We start from the raw sequence: 18,215 nt of genomic DNA, 5'->3' as shown, positions 1-18,215 counted from the left end.
GATGACTTTTAGAACAGTCTGCACAAATCCCAGTGAAAGTGAGCCTATAGTCTCTTTGAAAAAAAGCAGGGTGGGCGTTTGCTAGGTAGTTACCCCTGTGCACAACTTTTGGCCCAAAGTGGGGGGTGGGCGTTTGCTAGATGGTGGGCTTATGCTAGGGATTTTACGGTACATGTGTGTGTGTGTACCGTATATATATATATGTATGTGTGTGTACCGTATATATATATCTATATATATATATACGACTTGTGTCTGTGTGTGTGTGTGTGTGTGTGTGTGTGTGCGATGCACGGCCAAAGTTCTCGATGGATCTCTTTCAAATTTGGTGGCCATATTCAGGTACACCCCAGACACAACCTGGTCGATGAGATATTTCAACACGTGCTCTCAGCGCGCAGCGCTGAACCGATATTGATTTTTCTCTGGATCCATTCCCAGTAACTCTTCCTTATCTTCTCCAGTGTTTTCAGCGTTTATCTCCCTTCCTTCGTGTGGCGTCAATCCATATTCCCGTTTCTATTTTTAGAAGGTCACTGTCGACAACGCTCAAACCATATTCCCGTTATACTATTTTTAGAAGGTCACTGTCCCGGCGAAGCCGGGTATTACTCTTCTCCAGTGTTTTGCGCGTTTATCTCCCTTCCTTCGTTCTTGGTTTTGTGTTTGTGCCTAATTATTTGATTTTCCTCGGCATGTTGATGACGTTTCAGAGGACTTGAATTGAAGCAACAAATGTCATCACTTCTGCAATTGAGTTAAAATCCATTGTTTCTGTAACACATGCAGCTGTAGTTGATGAATAAACTTACACAACAAACAGGTACATTCATTAAAAGAATCAGCATGCGTTAACTCTCTGTTAACCACATTTTGTCTTGTTTTGCGATCAACAGAGTCTCACTTATAATCGGACAACCCAGCAGCGCCACAGGAGAGCGATTTCAAGGGGAGATCAGCCAGTGTAACGTGTTTTCGTCGGCTCTGAGCGATTCTCAGATCATGAAAATGGGCGGTAACTGCAGTGAGGTGCAGGAGTCAGGAGACGTGTATGATTGGCGGGTGTCAGATGCTTACTTGACTGGAGAGGTTACCGTGGTTACGCCAGCACTTTGTGGAGACTCTCAGTGTCCCCCTGGTTTCTCTGGAACTTACTGCAACATTGAGTCAGGTGAGAAGATTTTGGGTGGCGAGAGAGAGAGAGAGAGAGAGGGAGGGAGAGGGAGGGAGAGAGAGAGAGAGGGAGGGAGAGGGAGGGAGAGAGGGAGAGAGAGAGATATATGTGTGTGTGTTGTGTGTGTGTGTGTTTCTCTTTGAGTCTGTGTGTATGTCTATGTGAGCTAATAGGTATTCGCATACCAGGAGGCATCAGCAGTCAGACACTATCACGAACAGCTCTCAGCAGTCCAAAGGTGTTTTGATGAGCAGCCATTGACTGTTTGATCTATAAATAACTCGACCAAAGGGCGGTAGACAACTCTGCAGAGTAGCTGGTATAAAAGAGGGACCACTCTGTCACACAATACTGAATGTTAACCACTTGGGGTGTATGATCACAGGAAAGAGTAAAATATTATTTGAGAAGATTATTTCTTAAAGAGGTTTTTCAGAATGAATTGTAACATTTTGCCTGGGTTTGAAATGCTATAATCTCATACCACCCCATAACCCTGTGAGTACAAAAGTATGTGTATTTGATCTATGTTGTAAAAACTTTTGACGGACAAAAATCCAAAAGCAGATAGACTGCTAACATTCCAAAATTCAAAACAAAAAAACAAGAATTGTAGGTTTTTGGAACGTTTAATTAACCTACAATTTAAACGTTCGAATAACCTACAATTCAATTTTGTTTTTTTATTACAGATAAAACAGCGCCCGCAGTGGTGTCATGCCCTGACGACCAGACGGTGACCGACACCACTGCCATGGTAACCGTGAAGTGGGAGGAGCCAGAGTTTGATGACAACGTGGGAATCGTCAGCATTCAGCAGACTCACAGATCAGGTGAGTGAGTCCTCCGAAATCGGCGTATGGCTGCCTAAATGATGGGGTAAAAAAGGTCATACACGTAAAAACCCACTCGTGCCAAAAACGCGAGTGTACGTGGGAGCTTCAGCCCATGAACGAAGAAGAAGAGGATGAGCGGGTACTGCATCAAAAGCCTTCACCTGAAAACCTCATATTGATTGGTCGACCTCGACTCCGCAAAGTCTACACTTTCGGTAAAAAGATTTTTTAAACTTTGAAACAGATGGCTTTGTTTCAGAACCTCTCTGATAGCCACATAATTACAGAACCTTGCCTAATGTCCACATCATTTTGATTGACAGGTCAAGCATTCCGGCACGGAGAGTACGTGGTGACCTACGTCGCCTACGATGCTGAAAACAACTCTGCTGAGTGTTCTTTTGAGGTCATCGTCAAGCGTAAGTTTGAATTGTATTTCACAGTACAGTGGAACCCCCTTTCAGACCCCCACAAATCTGAAAAAATCAGGTCTTAAAAAGGAGGGAGTCTTAGAATGGGGTTAATTCCCCAGGTGTTGTGTGTGTGTGTGCGTGTGTGTGTGTGTTACAGAGGTTGTGAACATAAAGTCTGAGAAAACAAAGGTCTTAAAAAGGAGGGAGTCTTAAATGTGGGGGGCTTAAAAGGGGGGTTCCACTGTTCCTGCGATGAGCAGCACATGGAACGAGGGTCGATCTTCTCCCAGTAAAGGACACCCTACCTGTTTCTATTACTTGTTTGAATTATACTTGCTATGAAAGGATATCTGCAATGTAGGGATTTTTGTTTCAGGTTCCAAGGGTGTCCTTTCCTTGTAGATAGGCCTACCATAGTATTCTCAATTCATTACATTCTGTCAGTATTTTCTGGCACACTCTATCTGTGTTTTTGTGTGTGGTGGGTTCAAACTTGAAGCGTTTCATTCTTAATGAATTTATTCTGCTGTTGCCAGTGAAAAGAACGCTGCACACATGATTTGCACTGTCATTTTTTACCCGCAACCATCCGATGTAAAGTAATAAATGGAAGCTGAAGTATGTTTGAAACGAGCACGCCCCTTTTCCAGAAATGTAGCTGATACTGACAAGCTTGAAACACGTGATATTAAATTAAAACACAGATGCTGTCACCTGATTTTTTTTAATAATTATATTTCTTTATTTTATAGCTTGTTATTTAATTTATTCTTACTTTAATTATTTTCGTTTTTGCTGCAGCATTTAATTGTGTGGAGCCTCCAGCCCCAGTGTACGGAGGGAAGGTGTGTCAGACATGGCTTCACGGCAGTTTCTGCTCCGTCGCCTGCTTCCCCACATACGCCTTCGTTGAGTTACCTCCCCCTTTCTACACCTGCGGCAAGCTAGGATTTTGGGACCCGCCGCGTGGCAGCCCTTTTCGATTTCCCCCTTGTACTTGTAAGTTGATAATACATGTATGTCTGGAATTGACAGCAAGAGAGGCCAGTGCATAGTTTGAACACACAGACAGACAGACACAGACAGACAGACAGACAGACACACACACACACACACACGCACACGCACACACACATCTGAAACATTTATATAATAATAATAATGATAATAATACTACTACTACTACTACTACAACTACTACTACTGATAATAATAATAAATGAGCATTTATATAGCGCAACATCATAACTTTACAATTATGCTCTTTGCGCTCGACACATTTAACATTAAAACACAGTTATTCAAGCATTTACATTTACATTCATAGTGTTGTTGCATTTGACTTCTGAACAAAACATAACAGAAATACACAGTCATTGGAAGAGAAGAAAGTAAAGCTTTAAAGAGAATAGGCGCATTGTAAGAAACAGTTAGACTTTCAAATGAACCAGCACACACAGCTGTAGACAGAATAAACGATGTTCGGAAATAACTCTGTCGGGTGTGTATGGGTAGTGAAAGAGTGAATAGTCTTGCTTTTATTGAGTCAACCTTTCTCACTTGACATTATAGGCCAGCGAGATGTGTTTCTGAATTTATACGTAGACAAGGAGCACGTGTCAAGACCAAAAAAACCCAAGAGTATTCACTGAATCACTCTTTCACAACCCAAACAAATCCGAGAGAGTTATTTCCTGAGTTCGTATATCCTCCCCTCACTCTGATATTGACGAGCTGTCATTATATTTCAGTGATGTACGAGCCAGAAGTGAGCCTAGTTGGTACAGTGGACGTCACAGGACCCGGATGTACTGAAGAGTTCCGCCTTGCACTCAGAACCAAATTCTCTCAGATCATGACGGAATTGGATGCCCTGCTGGGACTCTGCAAGACGGACTTCTGTGATTTTGAGAACAGTTTCAGCGTGACTTGTGATCGAGAAAGTACTGTTCGTAGCAAGAGAGAAACCACTGCACATTTCCGTGTAGCGATCAGCTTGGATGTTGCTGCAAACAGGTTAGTAGAGGTTGATGTTTTCGTGTGTTGTGTAGTGTACGTCTGTTTGTGTGTTTTTATGTGTGTAAAATGCAACAAAGCATTTTTATGGCACAGAGTTGATTGCGTTTCCTTTACTCTCCTTTGGCTATAGTGCTTTTGACTTTCTTTTTACATTTAGTCAAGTTTTGACTAAATGTTTTAACGTAGAGGGGGGAATCGAGACGAGGGTCGTGGTGTATGTGCGTGTGTGTGTGTGTCTGTGTGTGTGTGTAGAGCGATTCAGACTAAACTACTGGACCGATCTTTATGAAATTTGACATGAGAGTTCCTGGGTATGAAATCCCCGAACGTTTTTTTCATTTTTTTGATAAATGTCTTTGATGACGTCATATCCGGCTTTTCGTGAAAGTTGAGGCGGCACGCCCTCATTTTTCAACCAAATTGGTTGAAATTTTGGTCAAGTAATCTTCGACGAAGCCCGGACTTCGGTATTGCATTTCAGCGTGGTGGCTTAAAAATTAATTAATGACTTTGGTCATTAAAAATCTGAAAATTGTAAAAAAAAATAACAATTTATAAAACGATCCAAATTTACGTTCATCTTATTCTCCATCATTTTCTGATTCCAAAAACATATAAATATGTTATATTTGGATTAAAAACAAGCTCTGAAAATTAAATATATAAAAATTATTATCGAAATTAAATTGTCGAAATCAATTTAAAAACACTTTCATCTTATTCCTTGTCGGTTCCTGATTCCAAAAACATATAGGTATGATATGTTTGGATTAAAAACACGCTCAGAAAGTTAAAACAAAGAGAGGTACAGAAAAGCGTGCTATCCTTCTTAGCGCAACTACTACCCCGCTCTTCTTGTCAATTTCACTGCCTTTGCCATGAGCGGTGGACTGACGATGCTACGAGTATACGGTCTTGCTGAAAAATGGCATTGCGTTCAGTTTCATTCTGTGAGTTCGACAGCTACTTGACTAAATGTTGTATTTTCGCCTTACGCGACTTGTTTTTCTTTCAAATGAAAAAGGGGAAAACATTTTGGCTTGATCATGATCAGGCTTCTCCGCCTTTGCATCTCATTGCTAAAATCAAATTCAAAGCTAATATATAGAACTGATATCTTAACCTTGAAATACGCTGAAGTTAACTGTTTTAGAATTTTCCTTTTACCTGACATATGTGTGCGTGTGACAGTATTTTTTATTTGGTCTCCTGTATTATTTATTCAGCTCTGCGTTACAAAAGTCCAACAGCAACTGGGCAGCGGACGAGGTAGTGACAGCATTGAAGCAGGGACGCTTCAACGACAACGTTTTTACAGCTGACTCCAGTTCTGCACACCTGTCGGTAGATTACCTGTGTGAGCCAGGACAGGTGTTAAGAGTTCTTGGGGATAACAACGTCACGAGGACGTGTGGTAAGTAGTGCATGAACGATACGCATACTTTCAACTGGTACTACGGCTGCCGTAATGGCGGGGTAGAAAACGACCAGGATAAAAAAAAAAGTGCGCTTGTGAGAGTGTACATCGCCATCGTAGCATAAGCCTGCAAATCAAGAATAAGAAGAGAAAGTGGGAACAGTGAGGATGGATTTTAGTAGTAATGAAAGCCATCTTAAAAGTACATCTTTTGCATAGATCAGGGCAATAACAATTCCTGTGGAGAAACGTTAGACATGCTAGTTGCAAAGATGTTGATATGACCCTGGCTGTCAAGGCATGCTGCATAACGTAGCTGGCAATTAATCGATAAACAAAAACCATTCATTTTCAAAACTGTACTGCTTTTGCAGCATGTGTTAAACAAAGAGTTTGTGTTTGTTTCAGTGGACTGTCCAGCTGGCTATTTCTACAACAGCACAGCGGCTGACTGTGAGCTGTGCGCTGAAGGTAGCTACAGCGACAAAGCACGACAGTTTCAGTGTCAGCTGTGTCCTGAGAGAACCACTACCAATGCTCGTGGGTCCACTGACGCTAGCGATTGCTTTGGTAAGCTCTGCTCTGCTCTGCTCTGCTCTGCTATCTCTCTGTCTCCTGTAAAAATAGCTGTTCAGTCTTTTTCATGTTCGGGTACTGTATGTTACAGACTATAACCTGTTTACCCCCATGGCATGGAAAGTAACTCCGTCAAATTCAAACTTGATAAAATCGAAACAGTTTTTACAATATACTTACTGCTTTGCAATGAATGTAACCGGTGTTTGTTGTCCCACAGAGGTGTGTACACCAGGCAGCTACTACAGCATGGGCAGGAAGCAGTGCGTGCTGTGTCCCACGGGACAGTACCAGGACGGGACGGGACAGACCTCCTGTCTCAACTGTCCCACAGGACAGAGCACGGAACGGCCAGGCGCAACGGCAGTCGGACAGTGTGGAAGTGAGTTTATCCAATGACCTGTTTCTTTGTCCCTGTTAGCTGACGTAGGTGTATACGCTGCGTATTTTCCCCAGCAACCAGCGTATTTGCCTAGAAACACAGCCTCTTTCTTGCTGTTTACCAAGACAATACGCAATATGAATTATGAATTTCTATCCTGGACTGGGAAGTGCGTAACAATATTTATTTACTGTAACTTGGTTGAGTGTTGCATATTGCTTGAGGAGGTTGACAGAACTGGGGGAAACTAGTGTCTGTTGAATTGAATGTTGTCGTTAGTGAAGATGTTCCCTCCAGCTTCACATGCCCTGTCTGCAGCAGAGATTGTCGTTCTAGGATCGGGATTCATTCACACAAGGCGTTGCAGCACGTCCATCCACAGACTGACACAGGGCGCATTAAGCATCTTCTCACGAGACTACGCTATGCCAATGAGTTAAGATGTTTTACAGTGCAAATGCATTTGGTTTTCCAGATGTGTGCGAGTTGGGACAAGAGCTAAGTGGTGATGGCCAGTGCAAGTCGTGCCCTGTGGGGTCCTATCAGGACAGCCGAGACACCCCGCTGTGCGTTCCCTGCCCCTATGGCTGGTCCACACCTTCTGAGGGCGCTACGTCTATACAGGAATGTAGTGCTGGTGAATAATGTTTTATCATGTGTCTGTGGGGCTGAAAGGGGGAATTACTGTTCTTTTGGTTTTGACCATGTCTTCTGTCGTCGTTTGTTTCCAATTTCTCTCTGAATTGATTGCATGAGGCAATGGTCGAATTCCGAAAATAACTCCATGTGTTTCCTTCACAACACTCGCTAGTGATTGGCCCTCCAATATTTTTGGACGAGGTTTTGCAAGAAAAGGTCACTCTTCCACAACTTATACAAACCCGACGGAGTTATTTCCAAAAATCGTTTATTACTGAAAACACACACACAAGGGATACCTGTTCTTTTAGTTATGGTGCTGAACATTCTATTAAAGCTAGAAACTAAATAAAGTTGTATGGTAGAATTCCATGCACCTATGCCTCCCCTTGTAGTTTGCACAAAGAAAAAGCAAGTTAACTAATCAGCCTTCACGTCTACTTTCAGTGGTGTGTGAACGCGGTCATTACTGGATCACAGGCAACGAGTGCGAGCCGTGTCCAGCTGGGACCTACCAGCCGTCCCGCGGATCTGACCGCTGCATTGCATGTGGTGTGGGACTGACCACTGCGAGCACAGGTGCGGTCAGCAAGACGCAGTGTCACAGTGGCCCGGTGGACGAGTGCTCGCTGGGAACAGACAGGTGTGACAGTCATGCCACCTGTGTGGACGCCGAGATTGAGTACTACTGTGTGTGTCGGACTGGCTTCATTGGTGATGGATTCAACTGCACTGGTATGTTGTATGTGTCTCTTTGTGTGTATGGGGGGGGTGGTTGTGTGTGGGGTGTGTGTGTGTGTGAGGGGGGGTGTGTGTGTGTGGGAAGGGAGAGCCTCAGTGTGCGTGTAGGTGTATGTGTGTGTGTGTGTTTGTGTGTGTGTGTGTGAGAGGGGAGAGTGCGTGTATGTGTGTGTTTGTGTGTTTGTGTTTGTGTGTGTGTGTGTGTGTGTGTGTGTGTGTGTGTGTGTGTGTGTGTGCAGAGACTGAGTACTACTGTCTGTGTGAGTCTGGCTTTCCTGGGAATTGATAATGATCGATTTATTTGAATTGTGTACGTGATTGTGTTTTCATTTATTTAAAGTTTGTTTGTTTTTTAAATGTGTACTGTTGCTGTTATTAAGATTATTATATTTAAGATTGATTGTAAGGCGCTAATGTGTATTGTTTCTGTTATTAAGATTATTATATTTAAGATTTAATGTAAGGCGCTTAGAACTATTTTAGGATTGGTGCCCTATAAATACACTTACTATTATTATTATTATTATTATTATTATTAATTGATTCAACTGTACTTGTATGTCACGAACATTGGTTTGGCTTCATGTTTTTAGCTTTAATCTTCGTTTGACTCCCTGGATGAAAATAACAGTGGAAAAAGAATACCTTTGACAGGGAAAACAGTTTCGTTCTTACAAGCAATGTTTCTTATATCCGAGTTTCTTAGAAGTGGGTTTCGATTGTAAATGGCTTACCTCTTTCAGACTTGTGTGAGAACTTCTGTGACAACGGCGGGGAGTGTGGCTATGACGTGAACGGCGATCCTTTCTGCAACTGTCGGAACGGCTTCACCGGACCTCACTGTCAGGAGGAGGACATTTGTAAGAACAGTAGAACCCCCTTTTATCCCCCCTCCCCCAATGTAAGACTTCCCCCAGTTTAAGACATTGCTTTTACATATTATTTTTGTTCATTGCATCTGTAAATGTTCTTACATTTTAAGACTCCCTCCCTTTTACGACCTCATTATCTCAGACTTCTTAAGGTCCTAAAATACCGGCACGGTTGGCCTAGTGGTAAGGCGTCCGCCCCGTGATCGGGAGGTCGTGGGTTCGAACCTTGGCCGGGTCATACCTAAGACTTTAAAATTGGCAATCTAGTGGCTGCTCCGCCTGGCGTCTGGCATTATGGGGTTAGTGCTAGGACTGGTTGGTCCGGTGTCAGAATAATGTGACTGGGTGAGACATGAAGCCTGTGCTGCGACTTCTGTCTTGTGTGTGGCGTACGTTATATGTCAAAGCAGCTCCGCCCTGATATGGCCCTTCGTGGTCGGCTGGGCGTGAAGCAAACAAACAAAGGTCCTAAAAGGACTGCTCTTGCTAGTGCTAACAAACCCTCTGTGTGTGTGTGTGTGTGTGAGTGTGTGTGTGTGTGCGTGTGTGTGTGTATGCGTACGATCGTGCGTTTATGCGTGTGTATCTCTCTGTGCAATGCCGCATAGATGATTGAATTTCACGGTATCCTTTTCCAGTGTCAGAAGGAATTAACAGTGCAGTGGCGGGAGGCATCGCTGGTTCGGTGGTGGCTGTCTTTGTCATCGTCATCGTCACTGGTGTTTGCTTCTGGAGGTAAATACTCGTACTTACAGCTTTCTTTCTCATTCTTTTTATGTTTTAATTGGTAACATCCACAGGTTCTATACAATATACCGTGTGATACCTACTTTAATTTCTTATTCTTTGTTTTCTTTCATTTTGTTTACCAGTAGCTTTAATGAAGTACTGCATGGTGACATTCTTTCCGTATAATTTTCAATTTCCTTAAAAGTATTCCTTAGTTACTTGTATGGTGTCACATGCATGCAGTTCAGATGTAAGATTCAGATCATAGTATGTTTTCAATTTGAATGTTGTAGAAAAAAAAGATTGAAACAAGTCTGTAAATATTGAAACAATATGGGTTTGTTTTTGATGCTATTTTGCATAGACAGTTCATAAATCACAGAACAAATATCTTTTGGAACACATTTACCGAGAAGCTCTACACGCATGCTCTGCGATTGCTGGTTAACTGGTCGACCACGTGTTATTGTTTGACTCACTAAAGTGGGACGCAACTCTTCCATAACACTTGGAAATCCAGAGAGAGTTATTTCTAAACAGCGTCTATTATCATTTTTAATATATCTTATATTATTTATTTTGCAGACACAGAACTCAGAGGAAGAAGTCCAACGACAGAATCTACAGGTCGCGACAGAGCATGGCGCCAGCGGCGTTTTACAACGAAGGCTACGAGTCCATTCGTGACAACATGGGCACCCCATCACAGCTGATTGTTCGGGAACAATCCTCCTCCACCTCCTCCTCCTCCTCCCTTTCCATCGCCCCTCGCTGGAACCGATCGACTTTCGCTAATTCCGATGAGGTACCCATTGAATCCACTCACCTTTGAACGCTAACTTGGCTGTTTTGTACTTTTACTGCACCTATTGCTTGCCACTTAACCAAGACTTGATTAATGATCAGGGATTTATGTCAAACACAATGAAGAGACAATGAGAAGAATTTGACAATGTGATTTTGAGATTGTCAGTACCCCCCTCCCACTCTCTTGCCCAATGTAGCCCCAGATTGATGAGAAGAATTTGACAATGTGATTTTGAGATTGTCAGTACCCCCCTCCCACTCTCTTGCCCAATGTAGCCCCAGATTGATGAGAAGAATTTGACAATGTGATTTTGAGATTGTCAGTACCCCCCTCCCACTCTCTTGCCCAATGTAGCCCCAGATTGATGAGAAGAATTTGACAATGTGATTTTGAGATTGTCAGTACCCCCCTCCCACTCTCTTCCCCAATGTAGCCCCAGATTGATGAGAAGAATTTGACAATGTGATTTTGAGATTGTCAGTACCCCCCTCCCACTCTCTTGCCCAATGTAGCCCCAGATTGATGAGAAGAATTTGACAATGTGATTTTGAGATTGTCAGTACCCCCCTCCCACTCTCTTCCCCAATGTAGCCCCAGATTGATGAGAAGAATTTGACAATGTGATTTTGAGATTGTCAGTACCCCCCTCCCACTCTCTTGCCCAATGTAGCCCCAGATTGATTAGTGATTCATGTCAAACTTAACGATGATACATTTACAGTGTATCATTAAGTTTGTACTTGCCCCCTCCCCCCTCATCCCCAATACCTCCATTCCCTGAACTGGTTCTCATCTGAATTTAAAATCAAACTGTGAATTGAAAATAGAAGGGGAATGGTTTGAAAACAGCAGTTGGTTTGAAGAGAGTGGGGATGGTAGTGCAGAGACACATTTCTTGGAATAATTATCCTGAAAATATGATTACTGTTACTGAAACTTGATGTTACAAATGCATTTAGGTAACATCACTATAGTGGGGTATAGGATGAAAGTATTTGGGCTGGACCAGATGGGAACGAGAAACTAAATCTGAAAGAATGTCGTTTTTGCAAGCACAAAAGTAGACTGCACGTAGATTTTTTCTGTTGGCTTTTTATTTTTTTAAATTTATTTTGCTGTTGCACCTTGCTATTGCACCATGCACTTGGCTTGATCTAGGTTTGATTGATATTTAAATTTTTAAATTTTTTTTAGTAGATGACTCATTCATATTACAAAATATTTCACACTGTTTTTCTCTGTTCTTTTAAAAAAAATAATTTTACATTGCAATATTGTGTTATGAACAAAATAATTAATGGTGAAGCAGGTCAGTTATCTCTCACTGAATGTCCCCTCTTTTATATATGGCATTATTGTTGTGCACTCTGACAATGACAATGACAATTCTTTATTTAACGAGGGTAGTAGATTAAGCAGTGGTCTGCTTTTTTACATCCAGCCCTCGCCCTAAAGAGGGACTAACTACAAAAGTGAAATAAAAATACAAGATAAAAAATAGAAAATAGAAAACTAAAATTCTACATTTTAACAGATAACTAAAGTGAAAACACATTATACATATGTACACAAAATGCATTGCATTGAGGTAAATTGTGAGTTGATTGATGTGAATTAAGTGGTATAGTGCAGCTTGCACTTTCTCAACATCATGCTCTAATTCATTCATTACATTTTAAAGAAAATCAATCAAACAAGCAAGACATTGCTAAGATCATCACACATCTAAATACATGTAGTGGTTGGTTTGTTAGTCCCTTCATTCGAAAAGGGTTTGTGTACAGTATGTAGCTGGCAATAAAACAAAAGGGGAACATTGAGAGATCTGTGTTACACAGAAAGGGTTTAGAATTAAAAACCATGTATACATTCTAAAATTGACGACAGGAGACCAAAAACTGTCTGAAACTAAAATGCATAGAACATGAAATATAGTACCTGCACAGTAGAAGTAGAAGCGAAAGTTTCACTTCAGTATTAGTTGCAATAGTTTGCAGCTGCATTCTTTTTAGCTGCAGATTGTTACAGGCTGGCAAAGAATAGGACTGCAAAAGTAATTCATGTGAGATATGGCATGTGCATTTCAGGTCATGAAGCCACTTTCATTGCTCTTTTCACTTTAACTTTTTTTTTTCAATCCTCTGAAAGTGGTCTGGAGTCTTGAGTGTAGGCCAGCTTTTGTGTGTTTTTTCATTGGATGGACAAACAACCAGCCAGTCTGTCAATCAGTCAGTCAATCGATCAATCATTCAGTGTGTCAATAAAGTCAATCAATCTGTCAAATCAATCAATCAATCAACTAATCAGTCAATGAATCAATGAATATATCAATGAATGAATCAATCAACGAATGAATAAATGAATGAAATCACCAGTTAATCAATCAATCACTCAATCAATCAATCAATCAATCTGTGAATGAATTAATGGATGAATCAATCGATCAATCAATCAAAACAGATTTACATCAGTTTTCTATTCAAGTATCATTTTGTGCATCTGATAACCAATGATGATTCATTGGTTTGATTTGTAGAGGAACAAGACAGTCATTTTAATGTGGTTGTTTTTGTTATTTAAAATTGTTTTAAAATTGTCTTATAAGTACAAGAGAGAGAAGAGAGCACTTGACATTTGAACAGGATATTTATTGAGTGCAAATTTTCTTTTGTTACCCCATTTTCTTGCAATGTTCAGAGGTACATGCCTTCCTTAAAAGGAAAATGTAACATATTTGTGAGGATTTTGAGTGCCAAAGGAGTGTGATAAGGGTTTCGCTCTGCTTGCTTCTGCTAGTTTAGTGCTTATAGAAAACAAGTAATGAGAGAGAATGAGAACCGAGGGGAAAAGAGAGTGAGATAAGAGGAGAGATAGGAGAATGGAAAAAGGGGGTGGGGGGGGGGGGAGTGTTGGGGAGTGGGAAGAGAGAGATTGAGATTGAGAGAGAGAGAGTACAGGCATGTGTGTGTGTGTGAGTGTGTGTGTGTGTGAAGGAAGGAGGAGGCTAGAAGGGGAGTTAGCGGACTGAAGGGTTGAGTAGTAGTAAGCGGAACATGTTGAAGATGAAACCTTGAATGGAAGCAGTGATCTGATATATGTACATATATATATATATATATATATATATATACCGTACTTTCCGGGTCATAAGGCGCGACTTTTTTCCTCGAGTTCGACCCCTGCGTCTTGTATAACGAAGCGCCTAATCCGTGTATGAAATACGAAAAAAATCAAAGAGACCGCCTGAGTACCAGTCAAACAACTTGTGATAATGCATGTTTCAGCTACTAGGTACTGCCCTGCCTTTGATCTGGCCGCACACACAGATTTCCACTCTGTTAAACTCGGTCACTGACCGGTGCAGGAAGTGTTTCCTCTCTCAGATATGACAGGGGAACCACCTCTCATGGCAAAAACTGGGTCATTGACCCCTGGGAAGAAGGTCGTGTCTATAAACAAGGCCACCCAGCTATCACAATGTCTTTGATCTCGCGGCACACACAGAGCACACATATTTTCACTCAGTTAAAGTCGGTCACTGACCGGTCACTGACCCCGGTGCAGGAAGTGTTTCCTCTCTCAGATATGACAGGGGAACCACCTCTCATGTCAAAAACTGGGTCATTTTGGTGCGCCCTATCGGCCCCCTGCGTCCAATGGGTGACTGGATTACAATTTTTTGTAAAAAGAAGGGGGTGCGTCTTGTATAACGAAGCGCCTTGTCACCCGGAAAGTACGGTATACAAAACAGCGTCACACATGCATGAAGTTCTCATATGCTACCATATAACTGCTGAATTTCTACCAAAAAATCTTGGTCTGCAAGCATGAACTTGCAAGTGTGCATGCATGGAACTCTATGCATGTGTTTCCCTGGATTTGATGTAACAGAGAATGTGTATCTCAGGTGTAAACTTAAACAGGAAATAAGTACGGATTTTTTGTTCTGTTTAATATAGCAGTCAAAAGTGCATAATCACAAATCTGCCCAGCAGTAGATAGGTTAAGCCTATTTTAACATACTGGAAACTGGTAATCTTCCAGTAGGTATTAATTTAGTTTTACTAAAGCCTGCTGGGACACAAGTAATGGGTTAGTGCATTTGTAAACAGGAATCGCTTGACAAGTGGCCCCCTTCATCCCCCCCTTCCTCGTCCTGATATGGCTCTGCGTAGTCGGCTGGACGTTAAGCAACAAATAAACAAACAAACAAACAAACAAATCTGCCAGTGTGCTTTTTTGAATATATAAATTGACATGTGTGTGATAAGTGGTAGTTGTCACAAGACTATGAATATTTGCTGTACAGTTTGGATGCCAAATTACCCCCCCCCCCTCCGAACCCCCGACTCCAACCCCATCCAGAAAACATGTAAAGTAGCAGGATGTAGAGCAAGGAAGCAATCGCTTCCGTTGAACAGTGGAATTCTCCCGTTGAGATTGCTTAATAGGCTTGTGGATAAGATGTCGGCCTCCAATGTTGAAGGTTGAGTGTTCAAAGCTCGGCCGCGCATGGCGGGTTAAAGGTGGAGATTTTTCAGATCTCTCAGGTCAACCCATGTGCAGACCTGCTAGCACCTTATCTTATTCATAGAAGAAGAAGAAGAAGAAGATTGCTAAAAATCAGAGGTGGAGTTTTAAAGCGGAAGTATTTTGTACACGTCAAAACACAATATCAGTGAAAGCAAAAGGGTGGAAGTCCTAAATTCGGGGAGAGGGGGTGGCGGTGGTTGCAGGTCTTAAAAAAAAAATTCAGAATGTTATTTTCGGACAGTGCCACACATTGACTTTATAAAGCCGTAATGAGAAAATGTGTCTTTTGAATTTGGGTGATCTTTGATGATTGGATTTTTTTTTTATATGACATCTGATGTTTTGTTGTTGTTGTATACCTTAATGTGTTAGCTTTCAACAAGTCAATCAAAGAGTAACCGTGTATTCTCGCAATATTTTTGAATATCTTGTACAGTGATTGTGCATTGTGCTTTTCCCCAAAATGCCTTACAATTAAATACTTCTAGTCACAAATCTTGTTTGATAATTGTGTTTGTTATTCAGATCGTGCATTTAATCAAGATCGCTTATTTTCTTTCTGTTTTGTAAATACAAAGAAGATTAATATGTATATAAGTGTGTGAGTGAGTGAGTGTGTGTGTGTGTATGTGTTTGTGTGTGTGTGTGTGTGTGTGTGTGTGTGTGTGTGTGTGTGTGTGTGTGTGTGTGTGTGTGTGTGTTGTTATAAAATCTTTATGATTAACGTTTTCCGAGTTATGTATGCATTAAAACAGCCATATGTTTGAGTTTTGATGCACAAATCAGATTGAAGTGAACAATTGCTGCGGCCAGATTTTACTGCTGGGGTACTTACCACATTTTTCAGTTCAGTTCAAACAAGACAAAATTGTCATATGCATTTTGAAGGAAGATGTGTTTGTAAATTTTAATATATTGAAAAACTCGTACATAATCTGCTAAAAAATATATTGTGCAATCAGACCTATTTTGAAATATTTTTATATCTTGGCAGGCATTTCAAAGCTTTCCTGCTTTGTCTGTGTGATTTTGACAGCTTTCTGTAAGCCCTGCATGATGTTATATTGAGAGCGGAGAAAGCCAGATCAGTTATGCTTTGATCACGCTGGCCATTGTCCAAACCGGTTTTAGTTATACTGGTTTATTAATAGAAACCGGTTTAAGGTTTGTTAATCGATACCGGTTTAAAGAATGGCCAGTGCAATTACTGCACACTGACCGTTTTCCAAACCAGTTGTTAGCTATACAGTAGTAGTTTATTAATAGATAACCGGAGTAAAAAATGGCAAGTGCAATTACTGCACACTGGCATATTTCAAACCAATATTTGATTATACATACACATTATGGCTCTCAAAAAAAAGGGCAATTGTTTTACTCAAGCCTGTCAGATCATCCCAAAATCAAAGTGTTTGCAAACTAATTTTGAAAAAAAGACACCAGTCAGAAATATTATTGTCATCCCTAAATCACAGTGATTATAATATATTTTTTGGGAAGAAACCGGTGAAAAATATTATTATCAACTGGTATGCTTTACTGCTTGCAAATTTCATTTCTGGTATTTTGATATTTTTATTGGTAAAAAAAACCACCCCGGAAATTCCCGCATAACGTGATTCTTAGTTGTATAGAGAATGCCACGTTGTTTCTTCTTGGCTTTGTTATTTACTAAGAACATTTGAATGAAATGTTGTAAAATTGTGGATACCGATGCTGACTTTCCTGTGCAAAAAAAAATCATGATAATATTTTCATGGCATTTTTCTCTTGCAATAAACTGCATCTTAAAGCTTGCGCATGTTTTAACTTCTTTGTTCTCCTTTTTGTCATTACTATGTGCTTGCTGTTGTAACGTTAACCCTTTCACACTTCCAGACGAAATGCGCTAATAACTCACGGTTTTGTGCAATGTGGACGAGTTGTGTTCCTTCAAGATGAGGCAAGATGAGCTATACACTGTATATTGCTCAGTGAGTATAACAGGTTGACAATGACAATTCCTTATTTAACGAGGGTAATAGGGTAAGCGGTGATTTGCATTTTAAAAGTCTGTCCCTCGCCCTAAAGAGGGACTAGTTAATAATAATAGAAACAAAAGAAAACAACTGCTACATTTTAACAGAAGCAAGAACACATTATACATATGTACATAAAGGGCAATGTTTAGAGGGAAAATGCGATTTAATTTGATGTGAGTAAAACACATCGTGGGTGCCACAGTGACATGTGCTTCGATGGGCATGATTTGTGAAAGGAAGGGACCGCTTATGCAGTGCCCACCTTGATCGGATGCCTTTTTCTTTTAAAAGCATGCAGATTGGAGCTCATTGTTGACTGTGATGCTAATGGGGGATCTTAATTGGTTACTATCACCAAGCTTTAGTACTGTGGAACCTCCCCTTTTCAGACCTAACAAAATCAGGTCTTAAAAAGGAGGGAGTCTTAAAATGGGGATGCATTTACCGAGGTTATAAATAGAAAGTCTTAAGAAAACCGGGTCTTAAAAGGGAGGAAGTCTTGAATTGGGGGGTCTTAAAAGGGGGGTCTTAAAAGGGGGGTCTTAAAAGGGGGGTTCCACTGTATATCTGAACTTGTCTCACCTTGAAGGGAAGCAACACATCTGCAACCCATAGAAATAACGACCGAGTTATTTCTGAGCACCATGTATGACTCAATGCCTGTCACAGTTATACAGTGGCGTCTTGCTATGCAAAAGGTAAGTATCATACATATTTCATTCAGCTCTGATGCCATTCACTTGCACAAAAATGAAGTAAAACGCCTTTGACTGTGTGTAATTTGTATCCCTTTTCTTTGTTTTTGTCACTAATATTAAACAATAATACATTTTACTGCACAAAATGCATGTTGCACAATTTCTTTGACAATGGAGTATAGAGGGTAATGTGTGTGTGTGTGTGTGCGTGTGTGTGTGTGTGTGTGTGTGTGTGTGTGTGTGTGTGTGTGTGTTTCTGCACCGCTTTCATATATTTTTGATTGAACAGACACCCCCACAGACAAACGCACACACACACACACACACACACACACACACACACACACAACCAGACAC

General features: G+C 41.0%; 1 protein-coding gene across 3 annotated transcripts in view; it reads left to right on the top strand.

Annotated features, from left to right (window-relative positions):
- LOC138958158 (uncharacterized) overlaps window positions 1-18,215 on the top strand; it is a 105,203-nt gene that overhangs the window by 81,428 nt on the left and 5,560 nt on the right. For all 3 annotated transcript variants that reach the window (XM_070329237.1, XM_070329239.1, XM_070329238.1), the window contains 13 exons: window positions 897-1,171; window positions 1,867-2,007; window positions 2,334-2,429; window positions 3,225-3,422; window positions 4,175-4,439; window positions 5,669-5,856; window positions 6,268-6,429; window positions 6,656-6,817; window positions 7,293-7,454; window positions 7,904-8,191; window positions 8,941-9,057; window positions 9,708-9,804; window positions 10,384-10,603. In XM_070329237.1, coding sequence (XP_070185338.1) covers window positions 897-1,171; window positions 1,867-2,007; window positions 2,334-2,429; window positions 3,225-3,422; window positions 4,175-4,439; window positions 5,669-5,856; window positions 6,268-6,429; window positions 6,656-6,817; window positions 7,293-7,454; window positions 7,904-8,191; window positions 8,941-9,057; window positions 9,708-9,804; window positions 10,384-10,603 — 2,371 coding nt within the window. The remainder of the gene's footprint in view (window positions 1-896; window positions 1,172-1,866; window positions 2,008-2,333; window positions 2,430-3,224; window positions 3,423-4,174; window positions 4,440-5,668; window positions 5,857-6,267; window positions 6,430-6,655; window positions 6,818-7,292; window positions 7,455-7,903; window positions 8,192-8,940; window positions 9,058-9,707; window positions 9,805-10,383; window positions 10,604-18,215) is intronic.

The sequence above is a fragment of the Littorina saxatilis genome, linkage group LG2 (assembly GCF_037325665.1).
Source record: "Littorina saxatilis isolate snail1 linkage group LG2, US_GU_Lsax_2.0, whole genome shotgun sequence".
Classification (NCBI taxonomy): domain Eukaryota; kingdom Metazoa; phylum Mollusca; class Gastropoda; order Littorinimorpha; family Littorinidae; genus Littorina; species Littorina saxatilis.
This window is presented reverse-complemented; position numbering and strand designations above follow the sequence as displayed.